This window comes from Lygodium microphyllum, chromosome 24 (genome assembly GCF_053477565.2).
Source record: "Lygodium microphyllum isolate KBCC chromosome 24, Lygodium_microphyllum_v1.1.10, whole genome shotgun sequence".
NCBI classification, from domain to species: domain Eukaryota; kingdom Viridiplantae; phylum Streptophyta; class Polypodiopsida; order Schizaeales; family Lygodiaceae; genus Lygodium; species Lygodium microphyllum.
Genome location: NC_141158.1, coordinates 135,126,042 through 135,146,308, shown reverse-complemented (window position 1 = coordinate 135,146,308; position 20,267 = coordinate 135,126,042). Strand labels below are relative to the sequence as shown.

General features: G+C 40.3%; 1 protein-coding gene across 1 annotated transcript in view; it reads left to right on the top strand.

Annotated features, from left to right (window-relative positions):
- Positions 1-20,267, top strand: part of LOC148015693 (Transducin/WD40 repeat-like superfamily protein) — a 128,251-nt gene that overhangs the window by 51,067 nt on the left and 56,917 nt on the right. The window contains exons 9-11 of the mRNA XM_087665234.1: positions 13,235-13,309; positions 15,694-15,779; positions 15,883-16,012. Of these exons, the coding sequence (XP_087521360.1) occupies positions 13,235-13,309; positions 15,694-15,779; positions 15,883-16,012 (291 nt within the window). The remainder of the gene's footprint in view (positions 1-13,234; positions 13,310-15,693; positions 15,780-15,882; positions 16,013-20,267) is intronic.

Here is a 20,267-nt window from a genome sequence, read left to right as displayed (position 1 = left end):
GTTCACACACACGTACACACACACACACACTCTCTCTCTTCCTCCATTTTCAACATTTGATATCAGAGCTAGATATATGGGTTTTTTCTCTCCATTGCTTAGTTGGTGTCACCCACGCGAAGTCCACTCAGTCGACAAAGGAAGAGGACCTGTTTTGGAGGGAGGAGTTATTGTTTTGGAAGAGAAGTTGCTCTTTTGGAGGTGCAATTGGTGTTTTCAGCTTGTAGGCTGTTCTCTATGCAGTCTTGCACGTAGCCTTGCACATATAGCCTCTCTTAGCCCTCGTGATATTCTAAGCCCTACCACCATTTTCTCAGCCTTTCTCGTCATTTGCTCAACCTTGCTTGTCATTTTTTGCAAATGTAAGAAAACACACAAAAACCCTAATTTTTTGAATTTGGGGGTTTTAAAAAATGTTTGCAATTTCTCATCAACTTGCACGTCTCATATCCAGTTTCAAAGAAATTTTCAATTTCTTACACTTTGTGCTAAGAAATTTGGGGATTTTCGATTGACTTTTTTAATTTCTAAAATTTCTCAAAATTTCTTTGAGAAAATTTGAATCTCTTGCTCGATTAAAGTTCTTGTGTGTGAATCTCTATGAAATTGCTAATATTGCATAATTTCTTCAACATTAGTACGAGAAATTTGACGCTTTTTAGTTTTTTGGCTTTGGCATGCATCACGATGTGGATTTGAGCTGCTATTTATTGTTGGTATATGTCCCAAGGTGATATTTTTTGAAGAAATTTGAATTGTAAGGTATAAATTTCTTCAACTCTTTTGAAATTTTTGTAAAGAAATTTGAGGCTTTTGGTTGACAAGCATTTCAAGGTAGATAACAAGTGGTTCAACAATATTAATTTGTTGTGACAATCAAATTTGGCGGGAAAAATTGGGGATTTTTAATAAACTTTGGTGGGACTTACTATTAAATTGTTGTAAATTGCTTTTTTGGGCACGCATTTGAAGGTAAGTGTGGTACAAGAGCGTGTTGTTGTCATTTGTAGATTGAGTGCTAAATTGTGGAGCATTGGGCACATTTGGTAAGATTTGTGGCAGTTTGGTACTTGTATTCTAATCATGCGTGGGGATTTTTGGAACTTTGCAGAGTACACTTTATACTTCAGTATTGAAGTATTTGGTTGTTGATCTTTGTGCATCATTGGTAGCATGGCACATTAGGGCCATAATGATCAGAGCAATATCCTTGGTGCCCTCACTCAGGAGAACAAACTTGATGGCACCAACTATCCATCGTGGAGGTTCATGGTGGGCAACCTTCTTGTGGCGAACGATTTGTGAAACTATGTCAGTGGTGATCTACAATGACTAGGAGATCTTGCACCTCAGACATCTTAGCGTAATGCTTGAGAATAGGTTGTTGGTTCTATTGCTACTACCCCTCCTTGCCCTCCTACTGAGGATTAGTGGAGGTGGGACTCGAAGGATGCATAGGCACTATCTTTAATTGCTTTGTTAGTGAAAAGGGCTATTAATCTGCACATTCGGTCTTGTAGGACCTCAAAGGTTGCTTGGGATATATTTGAGCACATGCTTGTAGCACATTGAAGCCAGGATATCCTATCTCCACAGAGAGTTGGCTAGTGTGAACATGGACGAGGGTGATAATATGACAGATCACCTCACACACATATAGGATTTGCGTGAGCAATTGCTAAATGTTGATAAGGTCATTTAGGATGTCGATTGGTAAACAACACATTGAACTCTATTCTTGAGTCATATCTTGGTTTTCACACCTCTTTGATATTGTCTTTTGGGGGGGGGGGGGGGGGAGAGGACAACAACCCCTTACATGAAAGAATGTTGCATTCCATTTGGGTGGCATAGCTATGCTTTCAAAGTATTAATGCAAAGGGAAAGTCCGGCAAAATCTGAAAAATTAGCAAAAGATTGATGCTAGACAACCATCAAGTAAGGCTGCCCAAGGCATAGAAAAGTCCAAGAAAAAGAAAAAATGTCATTATTGCAAGAAGCCGGGTCATTAAATTGATGAATACAAAAAGTGATTAGCCAAAGAGAACTCTGGTTTGGTTTTCTAGGAGAGATCAGCTATGGTGACGCTTCAACCAACTTTGTGGAGGAGAGCTATGCGTTTCTTACATGCAGTTTTAATTCTTTGATGGTTGATTCAGCATTTAATGCTACTGAAACGCAACACATCTGATATTTTGATAGTGGGGCATCAAAGCATATCACTTCTAGGAAGTCTTTGTTTACCTCTTTGCATTCAGCCCTTGTTGAAAGTCGTGTTACATGTGTGAACAAGGGTTATGATGTATCTGGCATTGGTTCAGTCATGATTACTGTTGGAGATGGTTCCTTTTGGGTCATCTTTGAGGTTGACAAATGCATTGCCAGAGACAGAGAGATGGATTATGTACTCAAGCTATTCGGCACCTTGTATAAGGGTCTCTTTTTGTTGGATACGTAAGATAGATGGTCTCATGACACTTTGGCAGTTAGTACTCTTTCGCCCACAATGTAGAATGTAGACCTATGGCATGCTTGATATGGACATATGAGTTTTGGTAGTCTGATGACCCTTTAACGGTGTTGGATGGTAGATACATTGCCTCTAGTGGAGATCCTACCTCCCCATGCACGTAAAGGATGTATTTTGGGCAAAATGCACAAGTTTGCTTTTAAAAAGGATGGTGTAGTGCTTGTTCGGAAAATGTAGCTTATTTACTTTGATGTATGTGGTCCTATGAGGGCACTTGTACTTGGGGGTCATCTTTATTTTGTCACCTTTATTGATTACTACTCTTAGTATACATGCAAGGCTGAAAGCAAAATCTGATGTGTTTATGCATATTAAACATCTTGTTGCAAAGCTTGAGGTTGAAACTAGTTTGAAAGTGTAGACATTTTGCACGGATAGAGGGCATAGTACATGTCTCATGCTTTTGAGACATATTTGCTTGAAAATGGCACTACATATCGAGCCACGGTAAGAATGATACCTTAATAAAATGGTGTTGTTGAAAGGAAAAATTGGACACTTATGAAGATAACTTATTGTATGCTGAAAAGCAAGGGGTCGCCACATGAATTTTGGCTAGAAGGCCTTGAGTGTGTGAATCATGTATCAAATCGTGCACCCACCAAAGCATTGAAGTTGACCACACTGTTTGAAGCTTGGCATGGTAAGAAACAAAAATTTGACTACTTTTTAGTGTTCGGATGCATAGCTCATGCATATCTATTGGCCATAGTTCAGAGAGCAAGAGCTATCGCTTGTACGATCCACGCACAAAGAAAGTTTTTGTCAGTCAGGATGTTGTATTTGCTGAAAATGCTGCATTTTTACATGATCATTTTGAGATGCCAGCCATCCATGATATTGATGATGTCTTTGAGGGTCTTTTGCCACTTTATTTGGAGTTTGTGTCTGTTGTAAAGGGCTAGGCAGACATAATATAGCAAGTTGTTGCTGCACTACATGTTCCTGAACAGCAGGGTTATGATGATGGTTTACCTCATATAGTGGAAGATGCAGTACAACATGAAAGAGTTGTTGTAAATGCATCCAAAATAGTCCCTAGATGGTTGCTATGGACCCTCTAGGAGAGTAAAATGGATGCTCCCTTACTTCATCACACTAGAATGGTTATTAGGCATACAATGCATGATGTAGGGGGGTCCATTCGTATTGCCACTAACTCTCCATAGGAACTTGTGGATTTTCCACTTGGTAAAAAGACCATAAGTATGAAATGGGTTTTTAAACTCAAATGCAAAACTGATGACACTATTGATAGGTACGAAGCACAGTTGGTAGCAAAAGGCTATGTGTAGAAGAAGGGCATAGATTATGAGGATTCCTTTCCTCCTACATCTTGTATGAGTATGGTGAGATGTGTGATTGCTATGGCTGCAAATTATAGCTGGAAAGTACATTAATTGGACATTAAGATTGCATTTTTGAATAGGGATCTACATGAGGATGTTTATGTGTCACAATCTCCAAGGTTTGTAATTAAGGGAAAAGAGCACATGGTTTGCAAGTTGGATAAGGCTCTTTATGGTCTCAAACAAGCTCAAATAGGCTCCTCGTGCATGGTACTCTAAAATTGATACATATTTGGCCAACAAAGGCTTCAAAAATAGTCAAATTGCTCCCTCTCTGCATTAAGAATGAAGGGGGGACTTGTTGATTATCATTCTTTATGTGGATGACATGCTGCTCATTGGGCCTAAAGAGGATAAAATCGCAGATTTCAAGGCTGAATTGAAACATGCATTTTTCTATGTCAGATATAGGTTGCTTGCACTACTATTTGGGGATTGAGTTTATCCAAAATCAGCATGGCATTATCATGTCATAGTCATAGTATATGGACAACCTTTTACATAGGTTAAACATACAAGATTGTAAATGTATGTGCACTTCCATGGAGCCAAGCTTAAAGCTGTCCATGCATGACGGTGAAGAGATGTTTGATATTGCAATTTATAGCCAAGTTGTTGGTTGTCTTTTTTATCTTTGCAACACATAGCCTGGCATTCAGTATACAATATCTCACGTGAATAGGTATATGCAGAGCCCGTGGACCATACATTTGGCAAGCTATTAAGCAGATCTTTAGATATTTGCAAGGTACTCAATCATATGCATTATTATTTTCCAAGGGGATAGAGTTGCACTTAGAAGCTCACATCTATTCGGATTGGGCTGGTGATTCAGACACTAGGTAGTTTACTAGTGGACACTATTTCTTTTTGGGCCGTTCATGCATTTTATGGCTAAGTAAGAAATAACTTAGAGTGGCTACCTCATCTTATGAGATTGAGTACAAGGCAGCTTTCATTGCAACAATGGAATGTGTATGTTGCGTAGATTGTTGATTGATCTATAGATTTCTTTGAAGGATTCTATACCCATTCTTTTTGACAGTCAAAGTGCTATTGCAGTTGCACAGAATCTTGTGTTTCATGCTTGCACGAAATACATTGAGGTACATTATCATTATGTTAGAGAGAGATGCTGTGCAGGAGAGATCGATTTGATGTATGTCTCTACACAGGAGAATGTTGCTGACGTTTTTACAACGGCACTTTCTCTTGAGAAGTTTGAGGCTTTTTGAAAGTCTTTGAACTTGCTATCCTTGGGTGATTGATCTTTTTGTACTTCTACCGCATTGGCACGACAAGGGGTGTTAGAATTTGCCAATTCTATGTGCAATGCCCAATGTTTTAGTTAGTTGATTTGTAGTGTGAACACTATTACATTAATAAGTTGTGTCACCACTATTAGAGTTAGTTTAGGAGTTAAATTAACTTTGGTTGAGTTAGGGATAGGTCCCCGACTTACTTGAGATCTATTGTACTTTCATTTTATCATTCTAGTACTTGGTATCTTTTGAGTGTGGAATTGTTGCCCACTCTTGGTCATTGTCTTGTGTTCACACAAACTCTCTGTTTTTCCATTTCAAACACAACCATATGGTAACATCTTCCTAAGAAAAATAGATTTTGCATATATTGTTAGAGATCAGACCATGTGGAGGAGTGTCGTACCAAGGCCCATGGTCTCCCATCTAAGAAATGTTTAGAGTTTGACAATCACACTTGTTTGTATGTCTCTTTGTATGGAGCAGTGGACAAGGGAAATGCAAGCAATCTAGGAAGTGGTGCTTGAATCCCATAGGCATAGTGGAGGAAAAGAAAACTATCTTGCAACTATAAAGCATTGTATTTGACTATTATTTTCTAGGGAATGCTATTGTCCTTTGTCCTTTCAATCAAGTGTTAGTCTCATTGTCCATATACATAAGATTGTGTTTATGAGTCCAAGTACTTAATCTTGGAACCTAATTCACTTGTGTGACAGTCATTGTTCTTGTCTATGTCTTTATGAGCTTAGTCTTTGTGTTTCAATCTCCATAGCCATGCTCTAGATCCATGTTTCTCAACATGGTATCAGAGCCATGGTAAGCATGGCTCAGCTCTGCAAAATCTTCTCTTAGCTCCTCTTCACCTTTGTCCAAATTATGACCTCATCTTTCATCTCCATCTTCACTTTGTCTTCTTGTTTGCCATAGCCAGCTTGCACCTACCTTCAATGGAGCTCTTGGATCTCACTCTACAAGCCATATCTTTGCAAGGTTTCTTCTAGGGACTTTCTCCTCTGCTTAGGGCACAACTTTGTGTCACTTTACTTCATGACACTGTGTAGTCTGTAGGTTAGCATTGTCAAGATTGGAGCTCATTGTCTAAAATCGCGCCTACAACTTGTCGTACGATTCGTTCTCCTTCCGCGCAGTGCGATTGATCCTTTGACCATAGGGCAAAATTAAAGATTGGTCCATGAGCTCTCTCCCCATCAAAGGGTTTATCGAATGATTCATTCTACACGTTGCTGTGACTAAAAAACCAGCCCCTTATCTAATTTCTAACAGGCAAGCCATAGCCATTTCACTTGAAACTCATTTTTTTTCTTCATTTTCTCACTGTGCCTCTTGGTCCAAGTCATGGCCACTTTGATCTGATTAATCATTGAAGTTTTCAGCAAGTCTACACATCAAATCAGCAAAAGGAGGGGAGATTTAGAAGATTTGGAATACCCAAGGAACAACATCAAATTTCAAACTAGTATCATTTGATACTACTCTGCTATTGCTTGTGTCTCTTGACACATCCAAAGGTAGCACATTACTGGCCTAAACTTGAGAATTCTAGTGTTGATTTGTTGTTGTTCCAGTCACTCAACATGGAAAAAGACTCACCGACATGTTGCTTTAAAGGAGTAGGGTTTCATACCTGGCAAACACGGATAAAGCTTATTGTGATGAAGAAGGGCTTATGGATGATCACTAGCAGTCAAGAGAAGAAGTCGTGAGATGCTGGTCTTGTAGCAGCTTGGTAGAAAAGCAATGAGAAGGCTCAAACCATCATAAAGCTTGAGTTGGATGATAGTTACATCCATCATGTGGATACTTGTGAAATCTCTCATGACACATGGGACCGGCTTGAAACCTTGTTTGGAGCTCAATCCAAATCCTCTAATATAGGATATTAATTGAATTACTTAGACTTGATATGAAGAGCACTACTTCTCTGGCAACTCACTTGAATTACATGAAAAGCCTTTTAACTCAGTTTGCAAGAATTAAAATTAAAGTGGATGAAAATGTATGCATTGGTATTTTGTTAAAAAGTTTATCTCGAGATTATGATAATGTCTCCACCACCTTAATCAATATGCCAAATCCTAAACTGGTTGACATTAAGGCCTCTCTGTTAGAAGAAGAAAAGAAGATCAAAAGCAAAGAAGAACCAAGTACTTCAAAGGAAGAACAAGTGTTGTATGTCAGTAACAAATACAAAGGCAAAAAGGATTAGCTAGTTTGTGACTTTTGCAAAAGGATTGTGTAAAAATTACACGGCGTAGCGAATAAAATTTGAGAAAGAGATAGAGAATACACAACAGATAAGAGGAGAATAAAAAAAGTTTCTTTAGCTCCAAACAACTAATACAAAGATGGCTTTGTCCACCCGTGTGCTTCCACTGTGAAGCTTAGATAGTGATCTAGACAGAAGATAGGTAAAGAGCTTAAGGCTAGCTGGAGCAACTTTGACTGGGTGAAATATAGATGATGAAAATTGTGAAGGGGTCTACCTTTTATAGCCTGTGAAGGGGGCCATGATGGATGACCTTCCATATGCACCTCCACTAGTTGGCTAGGGAATATTCCCTTTACCGTTGGCCAGGGTCCATGATAACTCTCTTACCTCGCAACTCGATGCAATGTGCCTTGAGTTGCTACCACCTTAACTACTCCGTCTAACCCAAAGATTAGATCCACAACGGTTACCTTTTTGCCATCCGGTCACATAGACCTCATCTGACATACAAGTCAGGACTCAACCAATATCCGGGATCACATCTGGCTTCTTTTCATAATGGGGGCTTTATAACTTTGAGCACCATGGATCATTGGTGGCACTTTATGAGGGTGGGGTATTGAGCATATCTAATAGATCGGACATATTGAATAGTTCTATCATGCCAGAAAGAGGTCTTAGAAGGTCTACCTTGCAACTTTGAAGGAAAAGGAAAAAGAAGACCATTAAGAGAAGAATGATAAGTCTCACCAGTCGTGCTATCCCCACTACTTTGATTGAATTTTTTAGAGTCTTATATAGCCTTGCCTTATTGCTTCTATTATAAGGTTGTAAAACTCCTCATGTAGCCTATGCATAACAGCCTCTACACACTTAGTGAGGCCTTGTAACAACCTTGGGATGTTTGCCATGTTTGGCTGTACCCACACTTAGTAGGATGTTTTATTTTCCTTGTAACAACCTCTAGATGCTTCATTTTTTTGTGATATGCCCACACTTAGCAAGGTTCTACTCATGACAACCTCTATGCACTTAGTGCTTTTTGATGGTTGTGATTGAGAAGAGGTGTTGAGAGTTTGGCAATCACACCTGTTTGTATGCCTCTTTGTATGGAGTGGTGGGTAGAGGAAATGCAAGCAGTCTAGGAAGAGGTGCTTGAATCCCATGGGCACAATGGAGATAAAGGAAACTATCTTGCAACTATAAAGCATTGTACTTGACTATCATTTTCTATGGAATGCTATCGTCCTTTGTCCTTTCAGTCAAGTGTTAGTGTCATTGTCCATATATATAAGATTATGTTTGAGTCCAAGTACTCAATCTTGGAACCTAATTCACTTGTGTGATAGTCATTGTTCTTGTCTATGTCTTCATGAGCTTAGTCTTTGGGTTTCAACCTCCATAGCCATGCTCTAGATCCATGTTTCTCGACAAGAAACCACAATAGATTGCTGCAATCTCTTCTAGTCCCATTGCTACTCTATCACCTCCTTTTGCCCTAGGGGCCGTTGGACATGTGGTACACGAGCAGCCTTAGTTGTCTATATCTTTTAGTACTCTTGAAGGATTAATTGATCGGTTTTATAGTTTCTCACCCATTGCACTCTTTGCATCCATTCTTAGGTTATCCTTTGCACCTCTGTCTAGGACTACATCTCCATCTTGTCACGCGTTTCATTAGCAGTGACTTGTTGATGGACGCATGTGATGGTGGCCACATCCTTGGTCTTTCCTTCTTCAATCTTCCGCTGCATTTACTCATACATGCACACTTATTTCATTGTTTCTTCATTTAGCTTTACTTTTTTGTTTTGTTTTGCTTTGGAGCATTTCACTACTGATCTCTGTTTTGTAGATTTTGATCTCTTTTGTAGGGTTTTGTATTTCAGTATAGGGCTAACATCCAGGTTTGCATTGATTCTTCTTGGGTTGGAGATATTGGATGTGCACTGTTCCCTTTGTGGTTTCATCTTCCTAGGAGATTTGCTCTTTTACTAGCATGGAGGCTTTCCCTCTTGAGGCGGATGGTGTAGCATCTCTCTTGATGCTATCATGATAGTAACTTCTACCTTGCTCTTCCAGGTTGGTTGCTTCATCTTTATCTTCATCTTCATCTTCATCTTCATCCTCATGGTTCTCAGCACCACATGAAGATTGACATCAATCTTGGTATTCTAGAGGATGTGGCACTTGTTTTTGACATTGGCCTTCCTTCCTTGTTGTACCCTTTCTTTGCATTGCATGATCATCATTATCTCAGTACAATGGTGCTTGAGCAAGTGAACAATTTTCCGATGAGGGACACTGTTCAAGTGGCACTTGCTACATGCACATTATCATGTAGCACATTGCTATGCATCTCATGTGCGCAGAGCATCCCTAAGCGGATCTATCCCCATCAGTGGTTCTTTACCATCTTACCACCATTGACATGATGATACTTTGAATTATGTTGTATTGTTTGATTGTGCACTGTTGATGGCATTAACCTAGTGTTGCGTAGGATGTAGTGTAGGTATCACCAATGCTAGCATTGTCTTGATGTGTCTTGGCGGGTTAGGATCACATAAAAATGGATTTTACAAACTTGCCATTGGGCTTGATCGAGATCAAGGATTTGGACTTTTGGTTGTACCTTGAGTCAATTGTTCTCCTTGAACTGAGAATTGAGATGTGATCAATGGAGTGTCTCAATTGAGAAGCACCTTGTGAAGAAGGAAAATGAGAAGAAGAGTTGCACTTTGGTGAATAGTCCCTAGATGCTATTGCAAAAACAAGTCTTGAGATTGCAAGAAGAGACCTAACCCATTAACCTCACTAGCGCTTGCAATGCTAGGAAGCATTGCAATCTTCTTGTGTGGGAAACATATTACAAGGTAAACGTATCAAGAGCTCAAATTTTTTATTTTTTACCTATTCTTGATGGGTTTGATTGTTTCACTTTTCTATGTTTTCAAAAAGTTTCAAATAGCGGGGCAAATTTTTCATTGGTTTGCTTTATTACACTCCTTATATTTTGTAATTAATAAGCTTCTTTATTCAACATTTTTGGCCTTCAAATTTTTAGCTTGCATTTAGCTGGCCAGATTTGAATAGACCGATCAGGATGGACATTGTGAGCTTGGATATTGAGAGGACTTGGGAGAGCCTTGTGCATAGTTGGACTAGGAGATGGAACTATACAAGAGAATTTTAACAGCTCTCTCTAAATCGATTTGTTGCACATCCAACATACTTGGACACACACCTCTTACTTAGTATTAGTTGCACCATTGGCTAGATCTACACCTTGTCATTGTGGATGCGGATAGAGATAGGAAGATCTCAAGGGTTTTGTGCTAGAGAACCGTAAATGCCAATGATGAGGGGCAAAGGTAGGGTCAAAGGAGCACTATAGGTGTCATTGCTTAGTATATGATATGATTATGGTGCCAATCTCTCTTTCCAAAGGATTGTGGACCATTACTAGAGGATGGAGTATGAGGACTAGAGATGTCTAGGGATTTTCTTGCTTCAGCTTTGATGCCACAAAGAGTCCCACTTGAGAGATAGACAGGTTGCATAACTGTGCTCACTCTAGATAGAGGATGCCTATAGAGCTCCTTAACATGGTGATATCCATGATGGTTCACCTTGGAGTAAGCCATAGCCTCATGTGGGACGAGATGTCCTTGGTGCCCAAGGCTATGACTCAGCTATCCTCACCACCCATAGATCTGAGTTATTATTGCCTACCATAGGAGATGGCCGGTGAAAACTTCAGCCCTCCTATACTAGAGCAACTATTGCAACATCCTATGTTGGAGTTGTTGAGCTGAGAAACACTGCATTACACATAGGAGATGGCCGGTGAAAACTTCAGCCCTCCTATACTAGAGCAACTATTGCAACATCCTATGTTGGTGATGTTGAGCTGAGCAGACACTGCATTACACATCTAGACATGGTGACATCTTATTATTCCAGTTTGGCTTTTAGGACTTATTCTTTTTATTTCTTAGATTTTTAGCTTTCCCTATACTTATAGATCTTTACATTTTCCTTTACTGACCATACTTTGATTTCATTTACTTACTGGTCATACTTTGATTGTACTTTTGGTTGTACTCTATGAAGAAAGTCAGAATTAGGCTTTAGGCTGAAATGATCAAGTCTCCATAGAAGCATAGTTTTTTGAGTTCAAACAGTCCACAAAGCCCAAAAATAGCCTTTGCTTCAAGGGCAATCAATTTTTCGTGATTTCACCAAGATTTGATTTCCACCATCTAAGTATTTGTCCAGATGCCATAGTACATTACCATGGTTGTCAATCCAAGGTGGTGGTAATGTGTGCATGTAACCCAGAACCATTTCCCAATAGTCTGTAATCGATTGTGCATATGCCTCGGCTTTCATATCAACACATTTGGCAGCTGACATAATTGGTCAAGGCTGTTTTTGCTTAAAAGAAAATAGTAAGCAAGGTAGCTTTCAGGCGGTAGTTCTATAGGTGGCTTTTTTTGTGGCAGGGTATCTTCTCTTGTCCTAGCCTACATAGAGGCACCTCTCACTCTCATTCCATGTATACCATTTGGATGGAGAGGGCAGTAGTTATGTGGCTGCTGTTCTAGGAAGCTGGCGGCATAGCCATTGGAATTTCTGGAGATTGGGTGGGTTGTATAGCCTCTCTAAACTTTTGCAAACAGAGTAGCAAGTGACTCAGTGAGCTAGAGAATGGACCATTGTTAATGCAGTAGTGTGGCTTATCTGGAAGTCTAGATGCATATGTGTGGTTGAGCAGCATAATAATTTTTCAACAGAGAGCCGTTTGCTTGATATTCTACATTCTTTAAGATGTTATTGCGGGGAACTCCAAGTAGATACATTTTGGATGAGGGAAATGCAAACACCTTTCTGGACATTTGGCAGCTAAATCCTGTCCTTGCTAGACGAGAGATCCAGTGGCCTCACACAAATAGAGGCGCCTCTAAGTCTCATTTTATGTATGCACCCTTCTTTAGTATGCAATGTCATCATCTTGCTTCTCTCTTGTCTCTTCTGTCTTATTCATACAAATGGAGTTTATTATTCCCAATCCCATCATTGATATTTTTTCCACAACATAAATTTAATAATCACATGAGTTTGGGAGACATTTATTCAATCATTATAACATTGTTAAATAACGAGGCATCTTTATAGTATGTACTAGCTAGCCTAAGAACTCTAATACTAACACTTATCTTGCCTCCAAAAATTAACTCTGATAGTACCTAGGGCAACATATCAATTCTGATTTGATGGCTGAAAGATAATTTTACCCTCTTGAACATAGGCTCTTACTCCTGTTTATTACCTTCTTAAACATAGGTTCCTTAACATAGGACAGTGTGAATCAATCCATTATGACTTGCTCCTGTACATAGGTTCATAACCATCCCATTAAATAAATTTTGCGTTACTCTCTGTACTACAATAAGCTGATATAGTAATCCTAAAAAAGAGGACTATACTTTACAAAATGCATCGATGTGGCCTTCAAGATGGGGAGAGAATCCATTCACCATAGTCGTTTTACTCACATAAGCTTCTGATGTGCTTTAGTACGAGTACTGTGTCCTAGATGTGGATATTGTCAGAGACTTGGAGATATGGAGTTTGTCTCCATATCTTTGGATATTAACTGGACTTAAATTTAAAGAGTGTTACTCTGAAACTGATTTTCTATCTTGGGTCTTATCTTACTTCATATGATTACATTAGGTTTCCTTGCTTGTGCAAACAAGTGCGATATAAATATATCTCAGTGGGTTATTCTGAACAGATGAAAGAGTCCTCTTAAGAAAAAGAAAGAAAATAAGTTTCTTTTTTGGGTTTACAGGTGGTCTGTGTTGCAGGATTGAGCAGGGAAGTGTACTGTTATGATATAGGATGTATAACCGACAAACCTTCAGAGGTAACATCTCAAATATCATGGAAGACAATTAGCTTTTTTGTGGTTCTTGGTAATTACGAGAAGAAGCTTACATTGATAAACAAAAGTGGCAATATTGAGACTTGCAAATGTCATGAAATGGATTGTTACAATTGTTGGATGCACTTTTTAAAATTGTTAAAAGGATGCATTTAAATTCTGACAGAAGATTTTCACACGATCCATTTCTGATCAGTGTGCAGAAGCTCTAAAATGAACATCTGATTCAAATTAAAGAAAAAAAAGGTGCAGGAATGCAGATGTTCTGTAGTATTCCATGATCATCTGTCCATCTTTGTATGGCCTTCCATTCTAGACAGAGACTGTAAGTTGATATCATTCTAGTCTGTATGGTCTCCTTTTGCTGAGATTGTAGTTGCTGATCATTGGTGTGCATGCAGTGTGTCCTTATTATGGCTATCAATAAATATGCACTAAAGCCTCAATGACATAAGCTTGTGAGAGTTGAAATGGGGGCCTTATAGTTTACCATATTTCTACTTTTGTGTGGATTTGACTGTTTTAGCATGCTTGGGTTGACAATTATGCTAGTTTTTATGCCTAGGTCAGGTACGTTCTAATCTTGTACAGATTGTAGTGCAACAAGAGAAGGTGGACATGGCTATGCCAGATACCATCTTTGTGAGTGTAGGCATATGATTGAAGAATAGTAGAGAAATTGGTGGAGCTAAGCTGGAAATGAAGGTAAGGAAAATGAAAAATGTTGATATAGAATGAACATGTGATGTGCTCAATCAGCATAAGAGCGTGTCATTATCAGGTTGCAAGGGACGCGTAGCAATCCTCCCCCTATAGGTTTCATCTGCTCTGTACTGATTCTATGGTTAGCCATAATGAATCCTGAGGAGGCTAGGCACCTTAAAAGGCCTTATGATGCAGGAATTGAAAGAAGCAGTTGGGAAAGCTAAACCCCTTGGATGGGGTGGTTCTATTCCTATCCTTGATAAGATTTTAAACAATCAAAAGGTTGCTATGACCACTTTTCTATGCATAACAGTTGAAAACTCAAGATTGTAGAAAGAAGGTATCTTTCTATAAGCCTGTCCTTAAGAAGAAATTACGACTTCAGGGATTGAAAGGGAAATCAAATTCTGCCTGCAGTGACTAACTGCAATCATATAGACACTGTATGATGGGATGCATTAATGAGTGTTGCATAAAAACCTGTTTCTTACATGATAAGAAACTCACAAAATATCTTTTACACAAAAGCTATCTCATTTTTAGGTGTCCTTTTCCAGTGAAACTAATCTCTCACTTTCTTTGTAAAATTGTATATGCACGTGCTATCTTCACTGCTGCTCATTTTGTAGCTGCTCTTTTACATGAAGAAGAGAGAGATCTACACCATGCATCGTAAGGAAACGTCAGTTTCTTCTTTCACGGCATGCTTACGCTAATGCTGCAGGCACACTGCCAGTACAAAGTATTAGGTTACTGTTGAAGAGTCTAGTTTTAGTGGTAGCCAGTTGTAGAGTCGAGGATGCAGAGGATAAGGAGGATTGATTGCTTTACTTCTGAATGCATTTGACTTAAGAGTTTTGCATGGATTTCATAGCCATGCAAAGTTGAATTTAAAATTCATATTTGGCTTGCCATTCAGAGTTGAGTATAGGTGGTAACTTGAACTGATTTGCTCTTAACTTGTTGCCATAACTTATCAAATATTGGATTAATAAAGACAAGTTATGATCTGTAGGTAGCTTTTTCCAGACGTTTTGTATGCTCCAAAGGTTTCTGAAATCTGTTTTGCACTTGTGGACTCGTTTAATTCTGTAAGTCAAGAAGGACCTGGCACACTAGCCTTGATCAAGCAGGGCAAGCATTGCAGTGAATATATTGTGCTGGGTCAAATAACATAGCTAGGCTGCAGAAAAAGGCATTCTCACTGCCTCCTTTGCCAAGAAAGAGCCTTGAGTGATTATTGTCAAGCAACTATGGTAGTTGAGCACATCATATGTGGACATGTATCTACATTATGGTGGCTACAAGTTCTAGTTTCAAGAATTTGACTTCTCAGCAGAGTGATTCTCAGCCAATACATGCACTTTCATCATTGCAGTATATCAGCCAACAGAAGTACCTCCAGTGTTGCTGTAGGATGATACTTTATCTTTGTGTGATGTGCTTTGTGAAGAGACTATGAACAATGCCTTCCCATCCTTGCGAAATAGAAATTTCAAATAGCAAAACTCAGTTCAAAGAGGGTTTGCATAAAGGAAACTGCTATGTTAGGATTCTATGTTTAGGGATATTGTGGCAGTCCTAAAAGTGGAAATCTGTCTGGAAAGTAATGTTTCAACTTTTGTGAGTAGATTTCTTAATGCAGGCTGTTCTTTGAATAGATACTGAAGGTAAATGGAAGCAAGGATAAAACTCACGAATCAATAGGCTTATTTGATGTTTCAGTTTCCAAGCTTTCTGATAAAAGGTGAATGCAGATAAATTTGACATGCTCTGTAAGGCTAGAGCTGCATAGAAGTCATTGTTGTGGAACTCAAGCTTTGTATATCTTCTCTTTGTATTCTGGCAAGAGTCATAGCATGCGGACGAGACGGTGAGATTCATGTATGGGATAGGCGAATAAGCAGAAGTTCTCGGTGTCCTTTCTCATCTAAACAAGAAGGCTGCTTGAATAGTTTGGCACTTTCACAAGATGAACAGGTAATTTTTTATTTCATAAAGGTTGCTGAAATTAAGAAAAATCAAATGTACAAGATGAACAGGTAATTTAGTGTCTTAGATGCGCATTCAGAAATGCGACTTGTCCAAGATTAAAGTCTCATGAACTACATGTTCCGACTTTGTCGAAAAATTGGTTTAACAATGGGGTCACCTTTCGGTCAAGTATAATATAGTTAAAGTATGAAAACTACTAATGTGCTTGCTTTTAAAAGCATAGTTTTTTGGTCTTTCATTGTGTAGGCTCTAATTCTGGGACTAAAGCTAGATTCTTGGTTAGATCTCAAAGATCAAGAGAAAATATGCCAAGACCCAACTGGCTCAAGGGGAAGTAAGAGTATGTGTCAAGCTTGAGATCATGGATTTCATTCTTGTGAGCAAAGCTGAGGCACATTGGAGGAAATGATGTAAAAAGGGCCTATGTTGTAGCTCCCCTGGGCTCTGGTCAGAGGGGAACATCTTAAAAGGAAGCAAAAGTCCAGTTGGTTGCAGCCAGTGTTGGACACCCCTTGGCAACAAGTCTATGATGTAAAACCCAGATCATTGTTGGCAGGGGTTTTGAAAATTGAAGGCATGAAACAGGTTTTCAATGGCTTCATATGAGTTTCATAAATTGTAAGAAATGGGCTTCCTTCGAGATGAGAATTATTCATATTTTATATATATATGAACATACTTCAAAGTCCGTAGTGAAACAGATATTGAATGTGATTCATCATATGGTGTAACACTCAATAGACTAACAATTTACATGCCCCATGTCCCACCATCCATCATCCATGACCAATGATAACCTTAAGTATCAAAGAAGCATAAATACAGACTTCAAGTATAAACTTAAGCTTAAATGTATAAGAAGCCTAGCGACTGTAGGAGTAGAAGCTGGCAGCAGTAGAGGCAGATCTGATGCAGGGTGGCTTGTTTTGCTGCAAATGCAGGCTGCAGCAGCTGTTTGGAGTCCATGACCAGCAGGGCGCCAGCTGTAGGGTGAAAATGCAGGTAGATGAAAGCTGAGAAGAGGTCGCCCAGGTTAATAGGAGATCAAGGACAGCGAATGCAGGGTGTGGCAGCTGTTTGAAGTCCATGATCAGCAGGGCAGCAGTTGTAGGGTGAAAATGCAGCTAGATGAAGGCTGAGAACGGCTTGCCCAGCTGAGTGGTGATCAAGGACAGCAGAGGCAGCACTCCAAACAGCTCCACAAACTCAGGTATGCACTAGAGGGGGGTGTAGACAGCAATGGGCCTGAAGAGGGCTGAGTGTAATCTGGCTGGTAATGATGAATGAGAGATGAGGATGCACAAACATAAGACTCCTATCTAAAGAGGATTGGGGGTGCCAAAAATAAGCCATTTAATAATAACCAATAAGCAATAATATGCTTTTAGGGCTGTTTTAAGGAGACTAAATCAGGTGTTAATGCAACTAATCATGAGTGTGTGCAAACTGTAATATTAATGGCTCAACAACCCCTCTTACGCCCAAAAGGATAGTGTACCTGAGATGGAGTGAAAGTCATGTCTCCACCCTCTTTTTGTAATTGAAAGGTCCCACCCCAAAGCAACCAAGGCATTGGTTGTCAGTTGCCTAAGGACCTACCAAGACTATAGAGATGATGGATGTCTTCTTTCAAGTAGCCCTATTTAAATGGCCCTACTTTTGTTTATGGCTCTTAATAACAATAAGGGAGGAAAATTAATCTTCCTCCATAAATGAATATGTATAGGTGCAAGGCTAGGGTGAGGAGCCATAGCTAAGGGAATGGCTGTGGTAAATGTCTGCCACAATAGACTCCCTTAATGATGAGATGTTGTGAATATGGTGGGCCCAAGTTGATTACCTCCTTTGATGAGGTAAAAAGGGGGTCATGCTCCATAATTCAAGGAGTTTTTATCCTTGGATGGGTGCGTGCAAATACAGGATTTCCCCTCATCCAAAGTGCTCCATTTCACATGAACACAATACCAATGTATGGATGATGCAAGGGATAATGCAAAGTGTTATATTAAAATAGAATGCTATGCACAATGCATTGATGCCACTTGAGCAAAGCTGTCATACAGGAATTGCTCACTTGCCCAAGCAACCTTTTACAAGTATGAATCGTCAAGATGTAAATGGATGGTGATACAAAAAGTATGAATGAATTAGTATAGTGTGACCAAGATCTTGTAACCACCAAAGAAGGATATCTCCTCCTTGTCAAAAGATGACATACCAACGAGAGTAGCGTTTGCAGGGAGGAACACGGAGTGAACTCGGCAAACATGGAGAAGAGAAGAGAAGAGAGAAAAAACTCTGATGAATGGAATGATGAAGATCTGAATCATGGAGTGAATGTGATACACGGGAACAAGGGTGCCGTAGCACAAGGAAGATGATGAAGACAGGCACGAACCACGAAGTACAATGTCCTCCTGAAGGGGTGTGAGGATAGTGGATAGGCTGGAGAGAAGAGGCGACGGACTGAATGAATCAGCCGTAAGGAATGAATGAGAGAGCGGCCTAAAAATAGGCACAGTCAGTCTAGGATGGTGCCTCTTTTTGGGGCTGGAAACCCTAAACGCAAAACGCAGAAACGCAAAAATGCAAATTGCGGGTGAAGGGTTTCTCAACACCCCCTCTCAGGCCCAAAAAGGGGAACAAGAGAAGAGAGGTGGAGATGCAATGCTACATGTTGAAGAATGCTCATGCAGCAGGTGCCACTTGGATAGTGTCTCTCGTGGAGAAATTGTTCACTTGTCCAAGCATCCTAGTACAAAGATGATGAAATCATGCAATACATAGGAGGAATGTCGCACTTTGTGTGGTGCTGAGAACCATAAGGATATGCCCGTACTCGATCTCGGGAGGTGGCTCCATGTTGACCAAGGAACGGAGTCAAGAAGAAGAGGAGGAAGAAGATGTAGAGGATCCCAAAGATCCAAGATTTCCATCGGAAAGGGAACATGCAGTAAAGAACAGTAGACAGAGTGAACTGGAGAACTCGAAACTCAACCTCGGGAGAGAAGCCACTAGCTCCGTGCATCCATGCTGGAAGGAATACGAAGGCCTCGTCATAAACCTCCGAGGTCCCGATCTGGGTGGTACTTGAAGATCTTGGATATCAATAGAAGAGATGACTGGTCGAAGACAGCCACCCCAAGAAAGTAGTGGATGGGTGAAGAACTTCATGTGGAGTAGGGTCTCCCTGTGAGGTGGGAGATGGAGGGGCCTCTGTTGAAGTCAAAGAAGAAGTAGATGCCCCCTTTGAGGGCAAATAAATAACATTCCCCTCTGAATCTCCCTCGTCATAAACCTCCGAGGTCTCAATCTAGATGGTACCTGAAGATCCTGGGTATCAGTAGAAGAGATGACTGGTTGAAGACAGCCACCCCAAGAAAGTAGTGGATGGGTGAAGAACTTCATGTGGAGTAGGGTCTCCCTGTGAGGTGGGAGATGGAGGGGCCTCTGTTGAAGTCAAAGAAGAAGTAGATACCCCCTTTGAGGGCAAATAAATAACATCCCCCTCTGAATCTCCCTCTGAAGTAGATAGAGAATCCAAAAACTCATGGATCACGGACTCCAAAATGTCTGATGACGAAGGAAGTGCCGCCGGTCATGCCGAAGAAGGTATCTGGGATGCTGAAGACCTCCCAGAGGTAGCCTCTCGAACTTGAGTTGTCGAGGGTGGGGCTCAGAATGAGCAAGAGGTGGGTAATAGTCGCTGTCTCTCAGTGGAGTGGACTAGGTAGCCGAAGAAGAGGAAGGAGTCGAGCAGCCACTCTCTCTCGAAGGAGAAGACTGATGAGGAGACGGTATCAAACAATCACTGTCTCTCAATGGAGCGGACTGCGGATCCGCGGACCGTGGTAGCCACTGTATCCGAAAATAGGTGGGAGAAGATTGCCGCTGGTATTGCGACGATCTCTAGGAGCTCGTAGCGCCAATCGATCCTCCATGTGCTCGAAAGGACTTAGTGCACATCGGATGTGTCTTATTGCCTTGAGCATAGTACTCTGATAGCCGATGCAGAACAATCTCTGTGGCCCAGAAAGGAGAGGTGGCACAAGGAGTGCCTGGTGGAAGACATATACTCCGGGCAAGTGGGGAGCAAAGGTCGATGTCGACAATCTTCGGTGGGATGACCGTTCGTGCTACAATAGGAACACCCAGTAGAAGGGCAACCTGTTTGGGGAGATGCCATGGTACCGGTGTGGCAAACTGGAGAAGGGAGGGGTTAGCCACAAACCACAAGCCA